The sequence below is a fragment of the Prionailurus bengalensis genome, chromosome B3 (genome assembly GCF_016509475.1).
Source record: "Prionailurus bengalensis isolate Pbe53 chromosome B3, Fcat_Pben_1.1_paternal_pri, whole genome shotgun sequence".
NCBI classification, from domain to species: Eukaryota; Metazoa; Chordata; class Mammalia; order Carnivora; family Felidae; genus Prionailurus; species Prionailurus bengalensis.
The window spans coordinates 116290169-116316927 of record NC_057355.1 but is presented as its reverse complement, the minus strand read 5'-3'; the positions used below and the strand labels follow the sequence as shown (position 1 = coordinate 116316927).

The following is a 26759-nucleotide window of genomic DNA, read 5'->3' as shown; positions in this document are numbered from 1 at the left end:
AGGATTAACACAACAATCTGCACAACCTGAACCACAGAATTCAGCAGGTAGGCAGCGTGGAGAGGTGAACTTGGGGAGAGAAAAGCCACGGAGGGCAGGGAGCCACTTTTGGGTGCGGAGACAGAATGGACACAGGGGGCAGGGGGGAGAATACGAGAAAAGCACCCTCCCCAAAAGCAGCTGGAGAGAAAGTGGAAAATTGGAAACAGCCACAGGGACTGAACTAAAAAGGGAGAAACGAGAAAGGAGAGGGTTTAAATTCCATTAAGACTGTAAACAGGGGGAGGGCAGTCTGCAACTCTGTAGCTCAATACCTGGTGGTGCTCTGGTGGGAAGGGTGAATCCCCAGGAGCAGAGTGAGGTCCGGGAGGTTCTCAGACCACATAGGGAGAAGTGGTTCCACTGCCAGAAGGACACTTGGTAGAGGCTGTGAGGCCACCTGGGCCCAGCAGACCCCAGAGAACGGCCACATTTGCTGGTGCTGGAACAAGGTCGTTGGGAGCGAAGCCTGGTGCCAGATGTGTGTTGTGATTTTCCATAATCCCTGAGGTGCTGCTGCTACACTGTCTCACGAAGTTTTACTGGGGCAGGCTGGCACCTGACCACAATCTCTGAGCACCGGCAGCAGCATGGTCCTGCAAGCGTTCCTGGGTGCGGCCAGCACCTGGTCACTGCTCCGTGAAACCCTCCGCAGAGGGGCAGAAGTGGGGGGCCAGGGAAGGCAGCTGCATCTGAGACAAAACTTGGGAGGGAGGCGCTGCCTGGGGCTCGGCCACGGACAGTATGGAAGCGGGGAGTGGACAGAAGCCAAAGATGAAGGACGGGTGCATGATTGCTGATCAGGGAGAATAGAGTTCCGATACTAGAGACTGGGTAGCTGGGTGACGCCATTTTCACCACTCCCCAGCATGTGCGTACATGCCTACAAGTGCCACAACAATCCACCCCAGTAAGCTAAGCAGCCCCATCTAGTGCAGAACAGAGCCATTACACTAACCCCCACCTAACTGGGCCAACCTCACTCTTCAAGAACACAAGTCTCACTGCTGCTTAGTTTATGGACTATAAAGCGCTTCACAGTTTGACTTCTAGGGGAAAACGAAGTAATTTTAGTAGTATTTCAGTCTGTTAGCTGGTCCAACTATTCAATTTTCTTTCTTTTTTTTTCTCTTTTTCATTTCTTTTCTGTTTCTTGATACAGAAAGAGAAAAATTTATTTTTATTTTCAATTTTTATTAACAATATTTTTAATTTTTTTCTGCTATATTTTTAAAATTTTTTTTAATGTTTATTTCTTTTTGAGACAGAGAGAGAGACAGAGCGCAAGTGGGGGAGGGGCAGAGAGAGAGGAAGACACAGAATCCGAAACAGGCTCCAGGCTCTGAGCTGTCAGCACAGAGCCCGATGCGGGGCTTGAACCCACGAACTGTGAGATCATGACCTGAGCTGAAGTCAGACGCTTAACCGACTGAGCCACCCAGGAGCTCCTGTACTATATTTTTTACTTTTGTGTAAATTTTTTCAAATTCTATTTTACTTCCATCATTTCACTTTAGTCTACTTCAGTGTATTCATTTTTTCAAATTTTCAAACGATTTCCTTTTTTTCCCTCTTTTTCCCTTTTTTCTCTAATCTATCAAGCCACTTTCAACACCCAGACCAAAACACACCTACGATCAAGCATCATTTATTCGATTTTGTGTATGTGTGTGTGTTTAATTTTTTAATTTTAATAGTTTTTTAATTTTAATTTTTTCTACCTCATTAATTCCTTTTCTCCCTTCAAAATGACAAAATGAAGAATTCATCCCAAAAGAAAGAGCAGGAAGAAACGCCAGCCAGGGACTTAACCAACACAGATACAAGCAAGCTGTCTGAACCAGAATTTAGAATCACCATAATAAGAATACTAGCTGGAGTCAAAAATGGATTAGAATCGCTTTCTGCAGAGATAAAAGAAGTAAAAGCCAGTCAGGATGAAATAAAAAATACTATAACTGAGCTGCAATCTTGAATGGATGCTGTGGCAGCCAGGATGGATGATACAGAACAGAGAATCAGTGATTTAGAGGACAAACTTATGGAGAACAATGAAACAGAGAAGAAGAGGGAGATTAAGGCAAAAGAGCACGATTTAAGAAGTAGAGAAATCAGTGACTCATTAAAAAGGAACACCATCAGAATCATAGGGGTCCCAGAAGAGGAAGAGAGAGAAATAGGGGTGGAAGGGTTATGTGAGCAAATCATAGCAGAAAACTTTCCTAACCTGGGGAGAGACACAGACATCAAAATCCAGGAAGCACAGAGGACTCCCATTAGATTCAACAAAACCGACCATCAACAAGGCATATCATACACAAATTCACAAAATACTCAGGCAAGGAGAGAATCATGAAAGCAGCAAGGGACAAGAAGTCCTTGACCTACAAGGGAAGACAGATCAAGTTTGCAGCAGACCTATCTACAGAAACTTGGCAAGCCAGAAAGGGGTGGCAGGATATAGTCAATGTGCTGAATCAGAAAAATATGCAGCCAAGAATTCTTTATCCAGCAAGGCTGTCATTCAAAATAAAAGGAGAGATAAAAAGTTTCCCAGACAAACACAAATTAAAGGAGTTTGTGACCACTAAACCAGCCCTGCAAGAAATTTTAAGGGGGACTCTCTGAGGGGACAAAAGATGAAAAAATACATACAAACATACATACATACCAAAAGCAACAAAGATTAGAAAGGACCAGAGAACAACACATTAAAGGATCATACACCTTGATCAAGTGGGATTTATTCCAGGGATGCAAGGATAGTTCAATATCCACAAATCAATCAAAGTGATAGAGCACATCAACAAAATGAAAGATAAAAATGATATGATCATCCTAACAGATATAGAAAAGGTATTTGAAAAAATTCAACATCAATTTATGATTAAAACTTCTCAACAAAGTGGATATAGAGTGAATGTACCTCCACATAATAAAGACCATATATGACAAACTCAATGCTAATATTATTCTCAATAATGAAAAGCTAAAAGCTTTTCCTCTAAGATCAGGAGCAAGATAAGGAGCCTTATCTTCCCCCATTTTTATTCAACATAGTATTGGAAATCCTAGCCACAATAATTAGGCAAAGAAAAGAAAGAAAGGCCATTTAAATAGGAAAAGAAGTAAAACTTGCAGTATTTGCAGATGACATGATACTCTATATAGAAAACCTTAAAGCTTCCACCAAAAAGCTGTTAGAATAAGCGAGTTCTGTAAAGTTGAAGGACACAAGATTAATATACAAAAATCTGTTGTGTTTCTATGCAGTAATAACAAAATATTAGAAAGAGAAATCAAGAAAACAATCCTATCTACAATTGCATCAAAAAGAATATATATTTACAAATAAATTTAACCAAGGAAGTGAAAGACCTATACACTGAAAACTGTAAGACATTAGAGAAAGAAATTAAGAAAGACACAAATAAGTGCAAAGATATTTTGTGCTCATGGATTGTAAGAATTAATATTGCTTAAATGTCCACACTACCCAAAGCAATCTACAGATCCAATGTAATTCCTTTCAAAATTCCAATGGCATTTTCAACAGAACTAGAAGAAATAACTATAAAATTTGTATGGAACCTACAAGCCCCTGAATAGCCAAAGTAATCTGGTGAAAGAACAAAGTCAGAGGTACCATACTTCCAGATTTCAAACTATACTACAAAGCTACAGTAATCAAAACAGTATGGTATTGGCATTCAAACAGACACATACACCAATGGACCAGAATCGAGAGCCCAGAAATTAACCCATGCCTGTATGGTCAGTTCATATATGACAAAGGAGGCAAGAATATACAAAGAGGAAAGGACAGTCTTCAATAAATAGTATTGGAAAAATTGGACAGCCACATGCAAAAGAATGAAACTGGACCACTATTTTACACCATATACCAAAATAAACTCAAAATGGGTTAAATTTTGAATGTAAGACCTGAAACCATAAAAATCCTAGAAGAAAACATAAGCAATAAGCTCCTTGACATAAGTCTTAGCAATGTTTCATTTTGGGTTTTTTGGGGTTTTTTTTGGTTTTTATTGGTTTGTTTTTGTTTTTTGTTTTGTTTTGGATCTGACCCCAAAGGCAAGAGAAACAAAAGCAAAAATAGACAAATGGGATTATATCAAACTAAAAAGCTTCTGCACAAAGAAGGAAACCATCAAGCAAATGAAAAGGCAACCTATATATTCAATAAGAGGTTAATATCCAAATATATAAAGAACTCATGCAACTTAACAAAAAACACAATCCCATTTAAAAATGAACAAAGGATCTGAATAGACATTTTTACAAAGAAGACATACAGATGGCCAACAGGCACATGAAAAGATATTCAATATCACTAATTGTCAGGAAAATGAAAATCAAAACCACGGTGAGATAGCATTCAGAATGGCTAGTATAAAAAAGACAAGAAATAACAAGTGGTGGCAAGGAGGTGGAGAAAAGGGAATCTTTATACTCTATTGGTGGGAATGTATATTGGTGCACCACTATAGAAATAATACGGAGGTTCCTAAAAAAAAATTAAAAATAGAACTACCATATAATCCAATAATTCCACTTCTGGGTATTATCTAAAGAAAATGAAAATATTAATTCAAAAAGATATAAGAACCCCTATGTTCACTGCAGCATTGTTTACAATAGCCAAGATATGAAGACAATCTAAGGGTCCAACAACAGATGAATGGATAAAGAAAACATGGTGTGTGTGTGTGTGTGTGTGTGTGTGTGTGCGCGCGCGTGCACAATGGAATACTACTCAGCCATAAAAAAGGATTAAATCTTGCCATTTGTGGCAACATGGATGAACCTTGACAGTATTATGCTAAGTGAAATAAGTCAGACACTGAAAGACAAACACGGCATGATTTCATTTATATGTAGACTCTAAAAAGCAAAACAAACAAAACAAAACCGAGATACAGAGAACAGACTGTGGTTCCAAGGGGAGAGGGGTTGGCAGGTGTGAAATAGATCAAGGGAACAAGAAGTATAAACTTCCAGTTATAAAATAAATAAGTCATGAGGATGTAATGTAGAGCATAAGGAATATCATCAATAATATTATATTAAATTTGTATGGGGATGGATGGTAACTAGACTTATTGAGATGATCATTTCACAATGTGTACAAAAGTTGAATCATTATGTTGTACACCTGAAACTAATATAATATAGTAATGGTACGTCAATTATACTTCAATAACATTTTTTTACATTGGATAGATTTATATGTAATTAACCTGGAAGTAAGTCCACAATGTAATTAGCTTAAGAAAATATTATTAAAAGATATATGATATCACACCATTTTTGTCCTAAATAATGATAATCCCACACAAAGGAAAAAAACTGGAGGGTTAGAGAATTAATTGTTGCTCTTTCATGGAGATGAGATCATTGGCTCTACTTTTTTTACCTTATGTCCTTGTGCATTATCAGAATTCTTCTCTTACAAAGTAGGTGTAACTTTTCTACTTAGAACAAAATGAAAATATTTCTATTTTAAATTATTTGATTAATGAAGTTCCTACCATACCCACATACACCCACTACATGAAATGAGCCTCTGTAACACATCATTTTACTAGATGCAGAGTATGGCAGCCGCGAATTGCATATAAATTATGTCTAATTTATTTACGTAATTCTCTATTATTGGATATTTACATTGTTTGCAAATGTTTGCTACTATAAGCAGAACTTAGATAAAATTCCTTGTGGCTACGGATTTGCACAGATTTTCAATTGTTTCCTTAGAATAAATTCCTAGAAGTGGAAGTATAGGCACAAGATGTGGCCACAACCAAGGACTTTTGACCCATTTTGCAAAACTATCCCACAAACTGCCAATGCCAATTTACTTTCCAAACTGCAAAGTGGGGGTAGTTTTTTCCCTTTAGCAATTCTCAATAGTTAATAGTATTCAAGCCTGAATATTACCATCTTTTCTCCAATTTTTAACAATTTGGGAAGCAAAATGACATTTTTTTTTAAATGTGTATTTCTTTCATTACTAAGGAAAGTGACAGGACTCATATTCACTCATTGGCTATTTGTTACTACCGTGTGGCTGCTGGTTGGTTATCTCTTGTCTGCTTTTCTACTAGGATCTCCTTCCTTCTGGTGTGTAAGAATTCTTTATATATTAGCCCTTTGTCATTAAGGCTAATATATGTCATGTGTGTTTTAGTACTGGTTAAGGTTTTATGTTCAGAAATTTTAATTGGTATTTATTTTCTCAACAATAAAATGTGCTCAGAATTCCAAATTACTGACTTGTAAATGGGCGTTTGAAATATAACCAGTTGTACATGTATGGCCTTGTATACTAGCTACTTTATTATTGGTTCTCGTATCTTTTCTGCACATAAGCTCCTTGAAGGCACAAGTCGTGACATTTCTTAAACCCTCCATGCCAACCAGCACACAGTGCACAACACAGAGGAACTCCAAAATGTTTGAGATGAAAAAAACACCGTGTCTGGGATGTGCTTTGAAGCAATCCAGTTTGGGATGTGAGATGAAAACGAGGCAGAAATGAAACAGAATCGGCCACATGTTAATTATTGTTGAAGCTGGGTGACAGATACATGGAGTTCATTATACTATTATTTCTATTTTGTATATTTGAAGATTTCTATAACCAAAAGGATTTTTTCTTTTTTCTTTCTTTCTCTTTTTCTCTTTCTTTCTTTCTTTCTTTCTTTCTTTCCTTCTTTTTCCCCCCATTATCGATTGATCACCAGCATCACAGTGGGGACTTCTGGAATAACAATGGTGATGAAAATGAATTACATACGCATCAAGGCCACTTTTATAGCATAAAAAAGTCAAAAGCACAGGCCTTGAAATTAGGTAGCCCTGGGTACAAATCCTTTCTAGTGCAGTGACCTTGAACCAGTTATTCAACCTCTTTGAAATTTAGTTTTCTTTTATAAATAAGGGTATTAGTAAATACCTCAAAGGGTTCCAGTGAAGATTAATGGGTGTAAAACCCAGTGCCTAGCACCAAGTAACACTCAGTAGAGTAGATCATTATTACTCAGTGATGCACAAGCCTGACAAACTCCAGCCAACATTTCCTGGTGGTGCTAATCCAATCCCCTTCCACTACGGGCCGGGCTTTCAGTTCATCAGTTTGGGCATCAGACAACTGCTTGGCAGAGGACTTGGCAGAACAGATGTCGGGAATTTCGTTCCTGACGCCCAGAAGAGAAAACAGATAAGGCCGCAGGAAAGGACAAAGCACTTAACTCCCAGCCTTACTCAGCAGGTCACCAGAGAGCCTTAACTCCACATTCCGATGATGCAATCAAGAACAAGAGTGATGAAGTCCTTCCAACAGCAGGTCATTCAAAACCTTGACCACACACTATCATCACCTGGGGAGCTTAAAATGTTTGGGGTCCCACTCCTAGCATTTGGGGGGCAGACTCGGTATCAAGGTTTTTAAAAGGCACATGTGACCTAATGTGCACCACCCTGCTGTGTTAAGTTGGGATGGGGGCTGGGGGCACACAAAGAGGACAGGGAAAACAAGGAAGAGAACAGAGACCTCTGCGTCCCACATGAACCCCATTAAAACCAACCAACTCATGTGGTCCCAAGCTGTGTCCCATGCCCAACAAATCCAGTCCCATTAGGGTCCCCTTGCTCCCTCCATAAACCTCAAGAGCGTGATACTGCGTTACAATTCACAGGGCCAAGATACGGTAATAACATCATGATGTGCGCATATCAATATTCTAAAGAATACTAAAGCAGCACAGCTGGTCGCTGGATTTGGGTCTTAACAAAACAAAACAAGACAAAAGTCCAGCTAAGTGACAGCAGAGGCTGGGGGAGGGAGAAAGCATTTTGTCTCGCAGCCCTTGGGCAGCCTGTCGTTGCGACTGAAGCACACTCAAAGAGGCAGCCTCATTTTGTGAAGTTGTCGCAGCGTCTTTGATCAAGGGAAAGAGCACATCCATTTCAATCACTGTAACAAGGACGGGCCGGCGGGCCGGCTGTCTGGCTGCCCGGCTGCCCACCGGGGCGAGCCAGCCTCGAGCCTGGAGACACATGGCAGTGCTTAGCGTGTCAAACAAATGAAGGGGTTCTCGACTGTCTATCCAACCTCTGCTGAACTTCAGAGGCCCTCTCTTTTAGCAATTCTGTCCCGACTAATCTGGAAGTTCCTTTCCGGCAAACACCACCTGGCCTGCCCTGGCCTCGCCAAAAGAAAAGCTGGCCAGCAGCTGTGTGTCGCGAGGCAGAGGACACTTCAGAACCAGGAGGGCAGGGGTCAACCTTCTCATAAGCAACACACTGGCGATTACACAATCCTAGAGAAAGGGGGAAAGGACGGCCATCCACTCCGCCTCCTCCCTATGACCTCTACCCCCATCCCGGCCCCAAAGTGGTAGAGGGAGGTCTGATGATCTCCCCTGCACGTGAATTCCCAGCAGTGCAGTTTCAAATACGTACGCAAACGTCACCTGCGTTCTTTTCACCAGAAGACATAAAAAAATAAAACACTGATGAGGGGGGAGGCTCAACAAAAGGCTTCATGTTCCTTAAGTGACGTCACCCGTAACACCTCGGGGAGTCGTGAGTAGAACCAGAGTAGATATGGGAGTAATGATGACGAATGTGCAAGATGCTTAAATAGCATTTGTGTGTTCCCAGTGTCGTGCACATGATAACATATTTAGCCCTCACCCCGGCCCTATGAGGGAAGCTATAGCGACTCTCGTTAAGAATGGTAGTCATCGTAGTAACATGTAATGATATGTACAGTGTAATTATTATGGTTATATAGGATAATAACGGAGATCATAATCCCCGTTGCTCACAGAAGGACACTGAAGCCCAGAGATGCTCAGTGACCCGCCTGACGTGGGGGGCTGGGCATCACACCCGGGGGTTGTGGCTCCAGGGCCCACGCTCGAACCACAGCATGAGACCGCCTCCCTGCACTCCCCACCTCAGTCTCTCCCTGGCAGCTGCCAGTTTAGAGGGCACCAGAACACGGAGGACCAGGAGGACATGGGCGCTAGTGGGGTCTGAGTGTGAATCCCGGCTCTGCCACTCCTTGTCCCTATAAATGGGGACACCAACACCCACCTCACAGGCCTCCGGTGAGGCTTACGTGAGAAAATGAACAAGGGCGCCTCTCACAGGGTCGACAGCCAAGGTCGGTGTAATCCAGGGGCTCTCAATCCTGGCCAAATGTGTGAACTGGCTATGAACTTTAAGAAATACGATGCCTAGGGGCACGTGGGGTGGCTCAGTCAGTTAAGTGTCGGACTCTTGGTTTCCGCCCAGGTCATGATCTCACGATTCGTAAGTTCAAGCCCCACGTCTGCGCTGACAGCTAGGAGCCTGCTTGCGATCCTCCCTCTCCCTCTCTCTATGTCCCTCCCCTGCTCACGTGCACACTTTCTAAATAAATAAACAAACTTAAAAAAAATATGATGCCCAAACCCTTCCCCAACACCCGTCCACGCTTCCCAACAAGCGTCAGTCTGAAATCAGCAAGCCCCAGGCCCAGCCCTGAAAAGAAACACGAAACCCATGAAACCAAAGGCCAGGCTACACCCTTTGCCCCCTTGATTCAGAATTACAGAGAAGGTTTGAAACCTCTGAAGCCTCTGCTTCCAGCCCTAAGGTAGTGGGACTCCCCCAAATGGGGCCCTATTCCACAAAGGGAGAAGCAGGCACCACGATCACCCCAACCATGTGGCTGACTCACCCTCGTCCAGCGAACTTCCCTACTTTCACCCTGACAACACCTTCATCCAGCTGCCTCCCACCCCCCCAGACGACATCCCCCATCTAGCCTCAAAGCATTGTAAAGGGGCATCCTATTGTCCCCATGCTGCCTGTTTTAGAAATAGTTGTGCCAACGTCACTATTACACAAAGCAGTAGCCAGAAGACAACGCAGGATGCGAGGTGGGACTGCCTGAAAAGAAATGTTAAAATCTGGGTGCGTGCATGCGCACACGCGCGTGCACACGCTCGCACTCACACCAAGAATCGTGGGACAATGCGTACTCAGAGGGAGCACTGCTTCGTTCAAGGACGGGGGGTAGGAAGAAGGGGAGTGCAGAAGGGGTAGAAATAAACAGTGATGGGATTACCAGGGGTTGCCCATGGAAACTGGCTGGGATAAGAAAAATAATCAGTCAGCATTTGACAGAAGAGAAAAATGGAGACAGCCAGCAGGGAGCATGGGGACCAAGCAATACCAGTTTCCTGGCTCAGACTTCCATGCCCCTTTTTCAGGACCCACTGCCAGCTGGCAAAGGGTGGCATGGAGAGCCCAGGAGGGGGAATGCAGGCACCAGAAGGTAGTACCAGAAGGTGTCAAAGAGCCCTCAGCTGTTTCCCAGAAAGCAAAGGCTCTGAGGGGCCCTCCCACTCTCAAGCGCCTCCCCTTGGCCTCAGTCCAGGAAATCGGGCCGAGAGACTTGGCCAAGGCTTCACCTGGGTAAAAGAGCCATCCTCGCTGCACTCCGGGACAAACACCGCCTCCTGGGGCTTCTTGGCTTGCTCTAGGGCCTGTGCTCGCTCCAGGCGACACTTGCTCTGGCCAGCGTCTATAAGAGGAGAGAAGGAGCACATTTCATATTTCACCCGGATCCGCACTGGAGCCATGGGACAAAATGGCTGCCCAGGACTAGGCATGCTGAGAGAAAACCTCTCTGCCTGTGGGTGAGCCCACAATACCACCAACTGGATTTTCTAACAACACAAAGGCAGTGGCTAATAAGTGCTGCTCGGCCTCATCGTCCCCTTAATGTTGACCTTAGAAAAGCCAGGGAGGCGTATTTATACCCGATTCTGCTTATTTTTTTCTCCCAAGTACCTTCAGCCACACCCACCCCCAACCAGGGGAAAATTTTTTTCACTGGGCGTATTAAAAAACTTGCAAGCCCAAGGGGTCTCAAAGATGTTTTATGGTTTAAGAATTGCAAGCACTTTCTTTGGAACACCAAAAGCTCTAGGGCAGCCTGCTCAGTCTTATGCCATTTCCGACAACAGCTCGAAGCAGCCCAGAGCTGATTAAATCACAAACTCCAATCTCCACGGGGCCTAGGAAAGTGATATAAATTAGGGGACTGAACTGGGTGTGCAAAGAACGGCACTCAGCCTGGAGACACCACAGGGAGTGCTGAGGACTGCGGCAAAGTGGAGAACGGGCTCCCCTTTGGAGGAGGAAGCTGCTACTCAGGTCTAGCCATGTGTTTCCCTGTGGGAGGGAACACAGACCTAACATTACCAGGGCTTCCAATTATTTATGAGAAGTACCAAAATCCAGATTTTTATGTTGAATCTCTCAATTTTGAAATGTTGTCTCAAATGTTTTTAATATTTTTAAACACGCGAGCAGCCCAAACAAAACCCATCTGTTGGCCAGCCATTTGGAATCCCTACTCGGGAGCCAACAATAACGTCTTGCCATTTTAAGCATCTCCATTTACAAAAACGAAAAATACAAATAAAGGGCACCAGCCAGATAGCAGCACGTCTCTCTAAGCCCTAGCCTGGTGGCAGTGTTGGAAGGACAGAAAAGTACTCATTCCTTCAGGTAGGCCAGTTCTCCTTCCCATGTTCCCTGGTGGGAGGGCGGAGGGTTAGTGGCAAACAAAATGAACAGACGCATTCTGAGTTTCCCACGAAACTTCAAGCACAGCACGAAGGGAGCCATGCGGCCCGGGAGCCTCGTTGCGGCTGGGCGAATGTGCCCATACTCACCTTTGCATCTACCGCGATGTACCACACCCAGGGTCGGGTCTCTGCACTTGGCTCGCTGGTACTCACACATGGACTCGTAGGACCTGCCATCGGAGGCACAGATGGGTTTGGGCTGGGTCCTGGAGCAGTGGAGGTTGCACTGCGGGTCACGGTCACTTATGAGGAACTAGGTTGGAGAAAAGGGAAAGAGTACAGAGGTTACGTTTGCAAGAAAAGCAGGGGTGAGCCCGTGTCTTACAATACTGCCTCGCCTTGGGGCGCAGGTCCAGAATAAACCCAAAGTCATTAACCCCTAGAAGTGGAAGGGAACTCAGCCGCCACGAAGTCTAACCAAGGAAAGCATCTTGTGCTAAGTCATTCACAGGCAGGATCTCATTAATCCTCACAACAGCCCTATGAAATAGGAACTATTTATTTTGCAGATAAAGAAAATCAAGCCAGAAAGAGGGAACTTGTCCAACGTTACACAGCTAGAAGTGACGGATTTGAACCTAGATCGGTCAGAAGTCAAATCAAAGCTTTCGCCACCGGGATATTCAGCCTCTCCATCCTTGCATGTAGTCACATGACCCCTGTTTGGGTACTTCCCCAAATCAGCAACTCACTAGCAATCTCTGCATCCCAGCTTTGGGGAGTTTCATTTATTAGAGAGTAGTACTGAGACCCAACTCCATCACCCTTCAACTTCTGACCATTGTTCTCTGGCAGAGGTAAGTGATTTTCTCTGAGAAAAGGATTTCCTGATTTAAAAAGATAATAATCGGATTGGGAAATACTGGGTTAAACAGGTTTCCTTGCTGCAGGACTGCTTGACATCTTTGATATATTCTTATACATTGTGATAGCAGCAAATTGTGTGCTACTCTTCCTGTTGAGCTAATTCCCTCCCTTGAATCTGGGCCAGCCTCAGTAATTTGACCAATAAAATGCTGTGGAAATTATGTTTGGGGCCTTTTGAGCAAGGTCATAGGAAGCTTTACAGTTTCCTCCCAGGCCTCTCACAACACTCACTCTGAAGGAACTCAGTCAGTACATAAGAAGCCGAAGAGCCCTGAGACTGCCATGCTATGAGGAAGCCCAAGCTAGCATGTGACAAAACCAGGTGCAGAGAGAAATGCCCAACCAACCCAGGCACAGAGATATGTGAGTGAAGAAGCTGTTAGATGAGTCTACCGCCACTATCATCTGATTGCATAAAAATAATAAAAATAAGTGAAAATAATCACATGAGACACCCCCAGTGAGAACCACCCAGCTGATCCCAGTCAACCCATGGAACTGTAAGGGATGATAATAAACTGATGTATTAGGCCATTAAATTTTGTGGTAGCTTGTTACACAGCAATAGATAACCAGGTCAAGGGGCATGCAGAATGATGCATCTCCCACTTACCTGACCGTGAACCCTTTTTTTAGTGAATCCCTGTTAGCAAGTATAGGATACAGCTGGAAAACAGTAATTGGATCAAGAATCCGTGAGCTTCTGTTGAATAATCCATGATTAGGCTGCAGGGGCTGCATCCACTCTTATCTACCCCTAAAGAGCAGAGCTCTAAGCCCACTCAAGGCTCTTCATCAGTACAAGTTGACAGAATGCATATTCCACAATAATGCACGGCAATGTCGTGAGCACACATCTGGCCACTGGTGATACTGGAGTGACTGAATAATCACACCAAACTCATAGGATCTAGGGAGGGTGTAAATACAACCCCTGTTTCCGATGTATCTTCAGGCCCTTTGTGCAAAGCAAATAAATGAGAGTTTGACCCTTTTCCAGAACAGCAGAGGGAGTCCGCAGGCAGTACCTCTCCCTTCAAGGGAGCACCAGGAAAACATACCCCACCCCGGCCAAATTCCAGGAGAGTCCAAGCCTGTCCCCTAGGGCATACACTGTCCCCCAAATGCGAGACCGGTTCCTCCTGCGACCCTGACCTCCTGCCTGAATGCTGGCTGGTCAGCACAGGGAGAGAACAGCTGAGGGCTGAAACCATGCAGCCCTCCTCAGGATGGACAGTGCAACTTGCCTTCCCTGCAGACCCTCTGGGCTCCCACACACACGGGTTCAACCTGAATCCTCCCCAAGCCCAAAAGGAAATGTCCTGATAGCATCTCATAGCAGAGTCTAGTGCTCTGGGAGGGAAACCAATAATATAGAGAACCATATCCAGAGGAAGCCCACTGCCTCCCAGGCTGCCACACAGAGGAGAGAGCTTGAGCTGACAGGATAGTGGAAAGGGGTAGTGCCGTCCACACCTCAACCCTGCATGAGATCCTTGGCCTCACTGCCCTCAGGTTCACCCTGTTTGAAGCCCTTGAGTGGTGTCCTATTGCCCCTCAGGACCTTCACACAGTCTCACAGGCCTGGCGGAATCTGACCTTGGGGGCCTCCTCCCTGGCCTCAGCTCTTACCGCTTCGTCCTCACCTCGTCCACCGCTGGTCAGGCACACTGGCCTGCTTTCCATTTCCCAAATGAGCTTCATTTGCTCCTACTTCCAGGCCTTTGGACACACTGTGCCTTCTCCCTTCCCTCCCACCCCTAGTTCAGATTTCAGCTCACATCATCTCTTTTAGGAGGCTTTCCCTGACTCTCACAGATGAGCACGGGTCTCCTAGAATAACTTCTCACACGTCACTTTTCCTTCCCGGCACTGAATACAGTTTGTGACGATGAACTGTGTGAGTTGATTAACAATGGAATCCCCAACTCCGAATCCCGCAAAGACAAGGAGAATGTCTATTTGGCCTGTGAATACATTCCCAGCATCGAGCACAAGGACGGGGCACTCAGGCATCTGAGGGGTGAATGTGTCCCCGTAGCAGCATCTCCCACGTGCTATTACCTCAGAAGCAACTGGTGTAATGTGACAGGTCTGGCCTTGAAGGCTCCTGCCATAACCCCAGGGGATCACTGGGCCACTCCCGCACCCCCATGCTCTGAGCTTTCCCCTCTGTGCCAACCCCACATTCTATGGTGGCTGAGGTGGTCCACAACTTCCTGCCCCAGCTCCACCTCAGAACTTAAGCTGGCTCTGAGATTGAACGGTGGGTCTTTTCTCTCCTACCCCACCCAGGCCCGTCTGCCACTACGACTGTGTCTGCCTAAAGCGACCGCCCGCCATGGAAAACTTGGACCCCAAAGGTCCAGCTGAACGAGGCGGGTTTGGGAAGCCCTGGCCACAGGCTCCTGGATGGACACAGGACACAGGGGGCTGCAACCCACAAAGCCGGTCTCAAAACATCTCTCTTCCCCCCTCTGGATGGATGGCTCTCCCAGACCCATGCCTAACCTGTCCGCAGCCTAGAAATGCAGCCAGACCTGGCTCTGTAATTCTGCCTGGTGAGCAGCCGGCACCTGGGCCGAGGGTGGGATCGGTGTCCTCACATCCAGGCTTCTCCAGGCCAACCAGTGACCCCGAGACCATCTGAGAGCACAGGCCATGGCTCTGCTGTTATCACCACCGCCTCATCTGTGGACCCACGTGCTACTTACCTGCAGTGTGGCCTGCCTTTAAGACCTACTTGGTTAGGTTAATTTGCCACGGGAATCAGCAGGATCCAAGGAAAAACGTGCCCTTTCTTTCTCAGGATCGGACAAGGACAGAACTATCTGTATCTCCTAAAGCCTGGGAAAACCCAGGAACTCATCCTTGGTCACAAAGGGATTTAGTAGCCAGACCTTAACTCTGAAGATCGGTAACAACAGGAACTAATAATTAGGTATCACTTCCACTGTGTTTGCTAATTTAGTCTTTACAATAAGCCCGTGATAGGCAGAGTAAGCTACAAACCTAATGTTACAGATGAGGAGACCAAAGCCCAGGTAACTCTTCTAAGCACAGGGTGTGAGTGTTGGAAGTGACACCCACAGCCTGGCTCGAAGCCGTGCTTCCAACTACACCAAAACCGCCCTTCTTTATTACAGGGCAAGTCTGCAAACAGAAGGTCCGCCCCTCCTGCACAACTGGATTCCCAAAGTCAAAAGCCACTTACCAAAAGCCTACTGTGTGCCAGCCACCAACCGCTAAAGACCCAGACAAGACAGGACTGCCTGGGAGAAGAGCCTCACAGGGCTCGTGTTCACCTTAAAAAGCAGGCATCGAAAGAGACAAAGTTCCTTTTCAAACCCAAGGAGATTGCCCTGTTCTCTCTTCCTCAGCTCACGGGAGAGGAGAGCTGTGGGCGTCACCGTGGCATTGAACTGCAAGCCATAAATTTGGTTTGGAAATGGCTTGCTCTGGGCCAACAGAGACGCTACGACAGCTGTGCCAGAGACAAGCTTAATGACTAGGGGAACATTCTGTCTGAAAACAGGTTAAAGAGCTTCAGAGGAAGCCCCACCCACCCCCAACACACGGAGATCCTTCCCACCTCCACAAGGGCTCCCCAAAGGTTCCATCTAGAAATTACTGGCCCCTGAGGCCAAGTAAAAAAGTTCCGAGACAGCACGGGGCCATTGCTAAAAGACTGTCTTGCCCCGTCTGTGGTGTCTCATTTTCATCTGTTTTAGGAACTGTGTGTATTTGTGGTTGTTTAAAAAAAAAAAAAAAAAAAAAAAAAAGGCAGTGAGTTCTATAAAATGGACTTTTAATAGGATGACTATGCCCTAATATGATCACCCAAACCTCCACGGCCTGAGGGGATTACTTTAGGTCCACAGACACTATTTATTGAGCCATCCATTCATCTACTTCTGTCCTCAATAAGCCAGCACTATGAGCCCAGCACTGCATGAGGCATGGCAAACAGAACATAACCAACACAGTCCCACCCCCCAGTGAGCTTACACTCTAGGGTGGAGACAACAAGCAAGCAGACAGTGGCCATACAGCAAGGGAACAGGATACTGCAGGGCCTCGAGAGGATTTAGTCCTAGGGACTCTGCAAGGCTAAAAGCCACACAGTCCAACAGAACTGTCTGCAATGACAAACGAGTTCTATATCTGTGCTGTCCAACACAGTAGCCACAAACCACATGTGGCTATTAAGCCCTAAAATGTAGCTAATGCAACCGAGGAACTGAATTTTTAGTTGCATTTAATTTTAGTTAAATTTGCATAGCCGCATGTGGCTAGGGGCTACCATATTCGTGAGCACAGTTACAGAGGTGGGGGGAGGGGACAGAGACACTCATCCTTGCTGGAGTTTCTCCTAGTTGAGCCAAGCTAAGACTCACTGGACCATGGAAAAAAAGAAGCAGATCATTTCTGCATTTTGAGACTGGACGTGAAATCAGTTCATTACTTATTGGTCAACAGCAGGACTGCCTAGGAGTTCATCAATCTACCTGAGGTCACAAAGTTGGCTTTTTCCTCTCTTCTGCAGGTGTTAGGGGTTCAGGCTACAAGTGCCCAGCACCGGCCTATGGCCTGGGTCAGTTCTCTCAACACAGAGCCCAAACTCAGAGTCTGAGTCACCCTGTTGTACCTGAACCTCCGAGCCACAGACATCTGCTGTAGGCTCAAAAGCCGCCATGGTTGAAGGAAGTTTTTGGTATTGGGTTGGGGGCCGGGGGAGGGCAAGCTGTCTCCCCAGCTAGACAAAGCCTGGACTATTTCCTTCTGGGAGGGGGAGGGGGAATAGTATTTTCATAAAAATCCTCACATACATTCCCTTCCTTCTTCCTAACCAAAAGACAACAAAAACAAAACAATTATGCTAAATATGATTGCATAATACGGAAACCAAACAAAAGGGGCCAGGACAATTGTGAGTTTGCAATCATCTGCTACTCCCACCCTCTCTCTCCTTGGGGAGTGAATGATTCCAAAGCAAACACACAGCAGTTTATGTTTTGCTCACATTTGTAAAGTAGGACAAGCACTTGAAATACATATAAACAACCCATCCTTCCTAGTGGAAAAGTAAGCTACCGGCTGGGGACTGTTGTCTCCAGAGAAGAGACGGAGGTGGATGAAGCCGGTGTCAGACTAACAATCCCTTCCGTCCGAAATGCACACAGGCTCCAGCAGAGTAGAATGCAAACCCTTTTGCACTGGAAGACCACTCCAATGCCACAAGCCGTGTTAGGTTTGACTGACTTCCAAGTTTCCATGACAATACAGGGAACAACAGAGGCAGCCTAAGGTTCCATCTAGGAGGAGATGTTCGAGTCTGTAGAATATGGAATTGGTTTTGCAGTCTTCACTTCCACCTGTACTACGCTGATTTAACCAGCATCTGAAATTCTTAATCGGCATTTTTCTGGTAACACGCGTATCTCTCTACTTTTCCCAGCTATAGAAGAGGGGGCAGGAGCCCTTCTAAACAGCCGGGGCAGCGCCCCAGCCACTGTGCCTAGAAATGGGAAGGCCACAATTTGGAGTAGCAAGTGGCTTTCCCCTTTATGAGATCAGAGCCAAAACTCACAGGCCAAACTCAACTGATGTGAGGTTTTCTTTAGTAAACTTCTGCATAACACGGCTCCAGCTACTCACTTTTTAATATTTTTGCTTCGCTTAGCTGTTGCTGCAAAGCAAACCGTCCCCGAACTTAGTGATTTTAAATAATTGATCATTTCTCTCGAGTCCATGGCTTGGCTGGGCTCAGCTGGGAGATTCTTCTGCTCCGCGAGGTGTCAGCTGAGGTGACACATTTGGCTGCCTTCAGTTGGGAGCTTGTCTGGGGCTGGAACATCCACTGTGGCTTCACTCACTGGTGCCTCCGTTGGAGCGTCTGAAAAAACTATGGTGCTGGCTGGGCCTCTCTCTCCAGCAGGCTTTTCTCGCTTATCCATAATGACTTCATTCAGTCCTTTACCTCCTGCCTAGATGTCTGACCCTGCCACCTATGTTTTCTCCCCATTCAAGTTCAAATTCCGTACTGCACTGAGCTCGTCATCCCAAAGAGCAAATGTTTTCATGTTTTAAACACCACCAGTAGCTCCTTGGAGCTCTTGCTGCATTGTGCTCAGATTTCCATCAAAACCCTCAGCACACCGCACCATCATTCGTGTGTTTATATGTCTGTGAAGGACTGTGTCCTGTGTCTCTTTACATACACGGGGCCTAACACTGCCCGATCTAAGGCAGTGTTCAGTAACAAACCTTACCTAAAACATATCCCGGATAAGAAGCTCCCCCCCTTTTTTTTTTATCACTTACTGTGAAAAGAGATCTTTGTCCAACCACCGCCAAAAGCTTAAAATTCTCAAACGCATAGAGTAATGTAAGCTGTTTGTTCTTGTCTTTCCTTTGAAGGAACATCTATTAGATAAGGAAAGCTGTACATTAAACACAGGATTTTTTTTCCCTCGAATTAAAGGAAAAGGAGTCACAAAGACATTGAAGGGGATGTACCGGAGTGGCTGAGACAGGACCCATATACCCACGGCAGATATCATCATTAAGCAGCCAAGCAACTCATTCCCGGTGAGGCTGCCCCTGCAGGAATCCTTCTCACACGGCCCTCCCCCAGCCTTCCAACGACCCTACAGATAAGTTATCCCTTCCCTAAGTTAGGCAGTAATCTGAGGGGCCCAGGGTTGCTGAGCTCGAAGTATGTGTCAAGGTAGAAAACTCTGATAATGGTATCAATGAGTCCTTTATAAGTCGGATTTTTGGCACCCTGAATTCACTTTTCCACAGAATGAAGATGGTAAGTAATGGTGAGTTTCCCGGCCCAAACTGCAAACGCTTACTTGGAAGGACTGGGTAGGGGAATGATCCCTACCTGTGCGCCTGCTCTGTCGGTATTGGTATCACAGTACAGGTCCCTCCCGTCCGCACTCCCAGCTGCATAGGAATGGTTAGCCCCCACTGCGCTGTTCCTGCCTCAGGACTTGCTGGCCCTTCCCCTGGACTGGGCCCCAACCTCATACCTCCCATCCATCCTTCCAATTTCAACGCAGATGCGGCTTCTTTGGGGCGCTGACTTCCCAAGTCAATCAGGACCCCTGTGACGAGTCTCCTTAACAGCCTCTGCTTTCCACTGTGCTCTGTGTCACCACTGCAATTAAGTCACTAGCAGTTTAATTGTATGTTCCTTGCCCAGGAAGCAAGATTTGGGTGCCACGCCGCCGGATCCCCAGTTCCCAGCAGGGGCCTTGCCCCAAGCGGGCACTCGGTAAGTACTTATGACGGAATAAATGAGGAGGAGGCCGAGGCCCCGCTGGGTCAGGCTAGTTAAGTGGCGGGCACTCTTTCTGTCTGCCTCTAAAAGGCCAGACTCCTGCTACACCACACTGCCTCCTTTGGCACGGGGTACAGCACTGAGCCCAAGGCTGGCTGGGGGCGGAGGGGGCTCTGTTGATAGCTCTGGTAGCAGTAGGCAGGGTCTCCGGCCTTGGCTCCTCGGTGGCAGGAGAGGAGAAGGGCCTACAGGCAAAGCGAGCTTTCCCAAGGGAGGGATGTTTTCCCGTCACGTTTGTGACTCAAAGTCCGGCTCGAGTTTTTAGAACCCAGGCACCACAGAGCATTTCCGGGAGGTAGCTCTGCCATTGAGAAAGGCAAAAAAAGCCACTCCTAGAGCCAGTGCCTGGAACAAAGAGTAGAGAACCACATTCCAGATGCCGAGCCGTAGCTCAGCCTCTTACTCTCCGGCCAGGGACTGTCCACCTCTTGTCACTTGCTTCACCATCTGCAAAGCCGGGCTTTGGTCTTTTCCCCCGGGGGCCTGCGTCTTTGGGAACAAAGAGCAATTTCACATTAAAATGTCACTCACCCACCCACTATCTAATCCATCATCTGCATGGAAAGTCCACATCCCTATTTCTGCCAGCTCGCTCTCACCCTTCCTTGACCCCACGACCACTGCATTTACACAGGTGCAACGGAGGGTCTCGATCTGGCGGCTGCGGGGTGGGGCGCGAGAAGATGGAGGAGGGGAGATAAGGGAGGTCAAAGGGAAGGGGAGGTCTGCAGCCACGGTGGTGTCTGCTCTTCTTCTACACGCTTCCACCGCGGGGCCTGACAACAGCATGCCCCCCGATTAAAGGGCTTTTCACGCTGCTGAGGGAAAGCAGACATCCCCCTCCAGCTGTTCGGCAGCTGGAACCACTTCTGTTGTTTTAGCCAGGAGAGGCCTGACCTTTGTCACCCCACTCCCACCCCCTCCCCAAGGGAGGAATTTAGTGGTCACCCCACCCCATCCACCCAGCTTCCCTCCTCCCCTGTGCCCCCCACCGCTACGGGGACGACCGGTCAGGACCCAGGGGAGAAGGCTGTCCCAGGCCAGGTGCCACAGTGGGGGACAGGAAGGGAGGGAGGGTCAGTAGGTTGGACAAAGCATCTGGGACCCTGGGTCCAAAGAGGCACTGACAAGGTAGGCACTAACAAGAGGTAGGACTGACTCAGATGCTTGCAGTTCACACAGACCCATCCACACCCCGCTACGTGCCCCCTGCTCATCTATGAGAAAGGCAGGGCAGATAAAGTGTGGGTTAGGGTCCACATTATCAAATTCCAAAATAGGAAGCGTGAATCTAAGTGAAAGGAACCAGACTCAAAAAGCCACATACTGCATGACTCCCTGTATATGACATTCGGAAAGAGGCAAAGCTATTCGGTTATTAGTGATTGCCAGGGATTGGAAGGAGACAGAGAAGCGTGAGAGAATGGGGGTGGGCGGAATATTCTCTATCTTGGTTATGTTGGTGGTCATACAACTACATAAACATTAAAGACCATAAAAGTGTCCACCTAGTAAGGGCGATTTCTACTATACGTACATCATACCTCAATAACCAAAAATAACCCTAAAACTAAAGAAAAATAATGCCAAAGCATGTTTGTTTTGAATGGCACATCAGACCTCCCAGAGGCAGTCGAAGAGGTTTCTGGAGATTTCTCTGCCCACTCCCTCAATTACCAGGCATCGCTCCGTGCATTGAGGGTTATAAAAAAAAAAAAAAAAAAAAAAGCAAGAACAAAGGCCCTGCCCCCCTAAAGCTGAGCTGGTTGCAAACACTGGCATGCACACAGCTAACTCCATAGGGATTGCATTTGCAACAGCAGCGACCAGGAAGCGAAGACTAAGTCACAGACAAAAGGGAGGCATGTTTGAAAATGGGATGCCAGAAGTCTGAGATGTGGTGTGGCTAACTCTAAAGAAGAGAGAGGGGAAAAGAGGAGAGGGGAGAAAAGAAAGAATAAAGAGGCATCCATTCAGCAAAGAACTGCTGAGCGCCTATTCTGCCCCCAGACTATGCTGAGTGCTGAGGACAGACCAGCTGCCCCCTTGTTCTAGGGAGTCAGAGGAAGAGGTCCATTCAGACTAGAAGGATCCAGGAGGATTTCTCAAAGAAGGGGCCATTAAGGGGATTGTAAAGAATTTCCATAAGCAGGAAGGGATGTCGCAAGGGCATCTTAGGCAACAGTGATGGGTACACGGAAATAAAGAAGCAAACTCATTTTAAAAATAGATTAGAGGGGCACCTGGGTGGCTCAGTCGGTTGAGCATCCAACTCTTGGTTTTGGCTCAGGTCGTGATCTCACGGTCTGTGAGTTCAAGCTCACTGCACAGAGCCTGCTTTGGATCCCCTGTGTCCTTCTTTCTGGCTCTCTCCCACTCGCTCTCTCTCAAAAATAAATTTAAAATGATTAATAATAATAATAGATTAGAAATGACCATGTAGGGGAGAAATAAGGCTCTTGGGCCAGGTTGGGAGGGTCTCGAAAATTCCCAGTTGTCTTTTTTTTTTTTTTTTTAAAGAATTGGAAGCCAGTGAAGGAAGTAAAAGGCAAGGTCAGACAAATCCCTGGTAGGGGTATGAAAGACCACAGAGACTGATCAGGAAGTTATGGTAGCTACATGCAGCAGGAAGGGAGAAAGGGGGGCATACTGGGGCCAAGGAAGTGGCCGGAGAAGGCCACTGGATGAGCTAAGAGCATCAGGAACCAAACAGCTGTCTGTAGAGAGTAGGCGTGCTTGCTGCCCAGGGGGGATGGTCTGTGGACTCTGTCACAGCCCTGTTGGACTCCCACAGGCGATGAAGGGACACGTGGGGTGCCACAGGCATGCATGTTGGCAAGGAAGAAGAAATGGAGGATGAGTGGAGATAAAAATATCTTTTTGAATGAGTGGAGTCCTTACAGCTTAAAAACCGTTTCGTTTTCAGCCCTCCCTGGTCACAAACAGGGAATCAGCCTTTCAATCAGAGGCAAACAGCATTGATTTTTATTTCCTGCCTGCACTCCTCATCACTAAATACTAGCCAGTGAACTTATGAAGTGAGGGCGTGGAGAGTCACCTGCCTATCTGCCCCCCATCTCTGCCACCAGCATAAATAAAAACTCCGTCACTCCAAATAAACACAGCACTCTCCAGGACCCAGGACCCACATTTTTTTCACTTCTCTCAGCCCACAAGCACTGGGGAAAAAATAAGTAAAGGTTAAGTTGATGGCTAATAAGGAGCAACAAAGTGGTCTCGTATTTGGACTGTACCCAAGGGATGGTGGGTTACAGACAGAACCCAGACTTGGATGCAAAGCCAAGAGCACAGGGAAGGAGCTCTTAAGTGCCTGCTTGGGTCTAGATGCCCAGCCCTTCAATCAAAGAGACACACACATCTGGTAGTAAGGATCTGCTAAATTAGCACTATCTCTCCACCTGGCAACAGCAATGGATTCTGCCAAGGGGAGTGGCTCCTTACAAGGTTATCCTGAACATTCTTACAGGCTCCGTCCAGTGACACGCTCCAAGTTTTCACTGGGTGTTACTAAGAATGGACTAACACATCACTGAACATCCTGGCTAGTGGCAGTAGGAACCAGACAAGGCTGCACACCCTGGCCCCGCCCCCCCATTCTGTCCCACTGTCACTAGCAGCATTTTATGTGATATGTTACATGTGTTTTACAATGGGGAGCGGGGGGGTAATGAGTGAGGAGATTGGTCAGGATCAGAGCTACCAACTATGGGGCTGGGGGTTGGCTGGGGTCAATCCCGATATAGCTGGGTGCTGGGCAGTGACTGAGCCCCTCTGGTTGGAAGGACAAGGTCCCAAAACAGAATTGTTTTCACAAAAGACTTGAAGGGATTCTGGGCAAAGTGGGAGGTGAAGAATCTGAAAAGGCTGTTCAAGAGAATCGAGAACACTCTGAGAGATTCTAGGCATGCACAGAGCTACTTGAGGGCCTAGGTGACAAAGAGACACAGAAATGAGGCAGGTCTTTCCCCCACTTGTGCATGAAACCCAGCCCTGCTCTGGCAACTGAATCAACAGCTTTGGCCGCAGCTGGAGAGAGTTCCATTGGCACAGATGCTGGTGTTCTCATGGTGGGAACTGCCAGCAATGAGGTTCCTTTGGGCAAAGGGGAAAATCATGACCAATTTGTGGAAATATTTAAAGCACCCCAATGCCGTTTGAGTAGATGAGGGTCTTGAAGCCATTGCAATTTGAGAGTAAACGTAAATGTGGCACCATTTTGTAATCACAGGCAGAAGAGGTTTGGAAATACCAGTTGTAGGAATAGACGCTAACGGGAGTGAAGTCTACTTAGCAGGCTGTGGGAGTCAAAACAAGCAGCCCCGAGCTTAGGAAGAATTTGTGAAGGCCAAATGAAAATCTGGAGATCAATTTTCCAAAACAGTGACACTGCGTATGACGGTCAGGCTCCCAGGCTGGTCAACAAAATGCCTCAGTAGCTCATAATATGGCTGAAATAAAGCTAACAACACTTGGCCCAGAGTAGGCTGGAGAGTTTTGAGGTAGGTGGGAGTTGGATAGTCTCCCCCAAAAAAGAGCTAGTCAACTGAACCTGTTCGTGACTGAGGTATGAGTATATCCACAGTATGGATGCCTGTACACATGTGTGTGCACATGCACAAACACTTGGAAGTATCTTCAGCGGGGTGCATAATCACTAGCTTTTGTTCAAGGGTCTAGGGTCAAGCACGTTGAAGAAGAGAGCCGCTAACTAAGTTACTTGAAAAAGCAACAGCACTGGAAGTCTATTTCCCTCTCCTGGTGGATTTACCCTGCACTCTCAGATGTAACAATATGTTCCCCAAAGAGGTGAATTGAGACCCTATTTAGTGAGCCCTCACACCATCCACAGAAGTCATGATCAGACACTCCTGGTCCCTCCTACAACAGGCCAGTTGTGCCAAGTGAGCCCCCCCTCACACAGAGTGCTCTCTGCCCCCACCCCTCACCCCAACAGCCCCCCTCTAGCAACCTGGGTGGTGAAGAAGCCTACGAGCCTCCTTTAGGACTAACCCGCTTCCCCTGAAAGACAGACTTTTGTGTTGGCCAAGTCTCCTCTCTCATCCAGCCCCTGGGCCGCCTTTAACCCTCTCAAGCCCACCAGTTGGGATTCCTGGTGCTGCTACTATTAGTTTTCTGACCTTAGGAGATATTCGTCCACTCACATTTGTCACAGTGAATCCTGCGACTCTTACCACTGACTGCTCCCATTATCAGCACAAAGGGCCCCAAACCAGCCCCACCACGGCCCACCGAAGATAAAAGACTTCCACACTAAGTCTAAACATGGTGGGAGGAAGAGGCAGGAGTATTACACCCTGGGAACTACTTCATGGCTCCATAATAACTAAATGGAGAAACCGGTGTACTTCCAAGGTCATGGGATTATCACGAAGAAAAATGTCATCGTAATGCCGGTCTCATTTGGTCAAGATACGGTGGCATTTGTATGGGCTCATCTTCGTATCCACAGACACGGTGGAGCAATTTATACCGACAAGGGAGATAACAGAGGAAGAAGCACTTTATCCACAGCACTTGAGGAAATCCACTCCCTCCCAGCACTAAGCCCTAGGGATGAAAGCTGAGCAAGTACAGACTGAAACAAACAGAAGAGGAAATCCCAGGCTTGCTATGTCATCGAATTATGCTGGGCTGTGTGTGCTTCCACTGTGTGTGTCCTTTTATTGCTATTTCCACAGTCATCTTGAGATCCTGCTATACTGGTTCTGGGCACCAGATCACCAAGCACACCTACACACACACACACACACACACACACACACACGCACGCGCGCGTGCTCAGACATAGGCGCGTGCATGCGCGCACACACACACAGCCCACAAAGTCACTTACAGACAAAAGAGAAGAAGAAATAGTTTGGCCCACGTGGGATTCCCATGCGCCATGTAAAAACCTGGTGCTGTCAGACCATCTTGGGCTGAAAATCCCCACTGTGTCACTCAGACAAGGATTAATTACTGCTGTCCAGAGCCCAGGCTCACATCTTACTTCACACAAGTGTGAGGCTGTTCTGGGCAGGAGAGAAATCCTGTTGACCCAAACTGGGCCAAGGAAAAGTAAATAGAACCATGTCAAATTCTACAGGCAGGAATGGAAGATTAGTGGAAAACCAAAGCAAGCCCACTCCTAAGGGAGAGAGAGAATGGTTCTTCCGTTTTCCAACCCTTCTGGTTTCTGGGCACAGAGAAAGTCTTTCTTTTAAGGATAAAGCCTGTATTTGACTTTGTAGGATCTTTTTCTTTTAGTCCAGACATTCATAATATTTCCCTCAAACACCAGGTCAGACAACACGATGGGGAGGACATCTACCTTTGCAACAAGCAGCTTGTGTCTGGTAAGCAAGCCTGTGGAAATGACATAGCAGAGGGCAGGCTGAATCTACCTGGGAGAGCCTCAGGACGCACCAAGCAAGCCTGCACATGCCTAAGGATGGGGACTTCTCGGGCTTTCTGACGTGATGTATGATGTCCAATGCCCACAAAGACTCAGCACCGAAGACTTTTAATCCAGCCTCCAAAGGGGTTCTCAAGACTTTTTATTAGCCAAGGAAATGTTCACAATATAAAGTTCGGTAAAACCAGAACAGAATATCAAATATATACGTGTATAGATAGCTAGATATAGATAACAGACATGTGAATATATACACACATACGCATATATATGCGTACATATGATACATACATGTGCACATATATACATATGTATATCTTCCGCTCCAGGGAGAGGCAACGAAAGATAGAAGGAAATACACCAAAACGTTAATAGTGGCTATCTCTAAATG

General features: G+C 46.5%; 1 protein-coding gene across 4 annotated transcripts in view; it reads right to left on the bottom strand.

Moving 5' to 3' along the window:
- SMOC1 (SPARC related modular calcium binding 1) overlaps positions 1–26759 on the bottom strand; it is a 158748-nt gene that overhangs the window by 71636 nt on the left and 60353 nt on the right. For all 4 annotated transcript variants that reach the window (XM_043556462.1, XM_043556463.1, XM_043556461.1 and 1 more), the window contains exons 2-3: positions 11802–11967; positions 10530–10642 (exon numbers count right to left, since the gene is read on the bottom strand). In XM_043556462.1, the coding sequence (XP_043412397.1) occupies positions 10530–10642; positions 11802–11967 (279 nt within the window). The remainder of the gene's footprint in view (positions 1–10529; positions 10643–11801; positions 11968–26759) is intronic.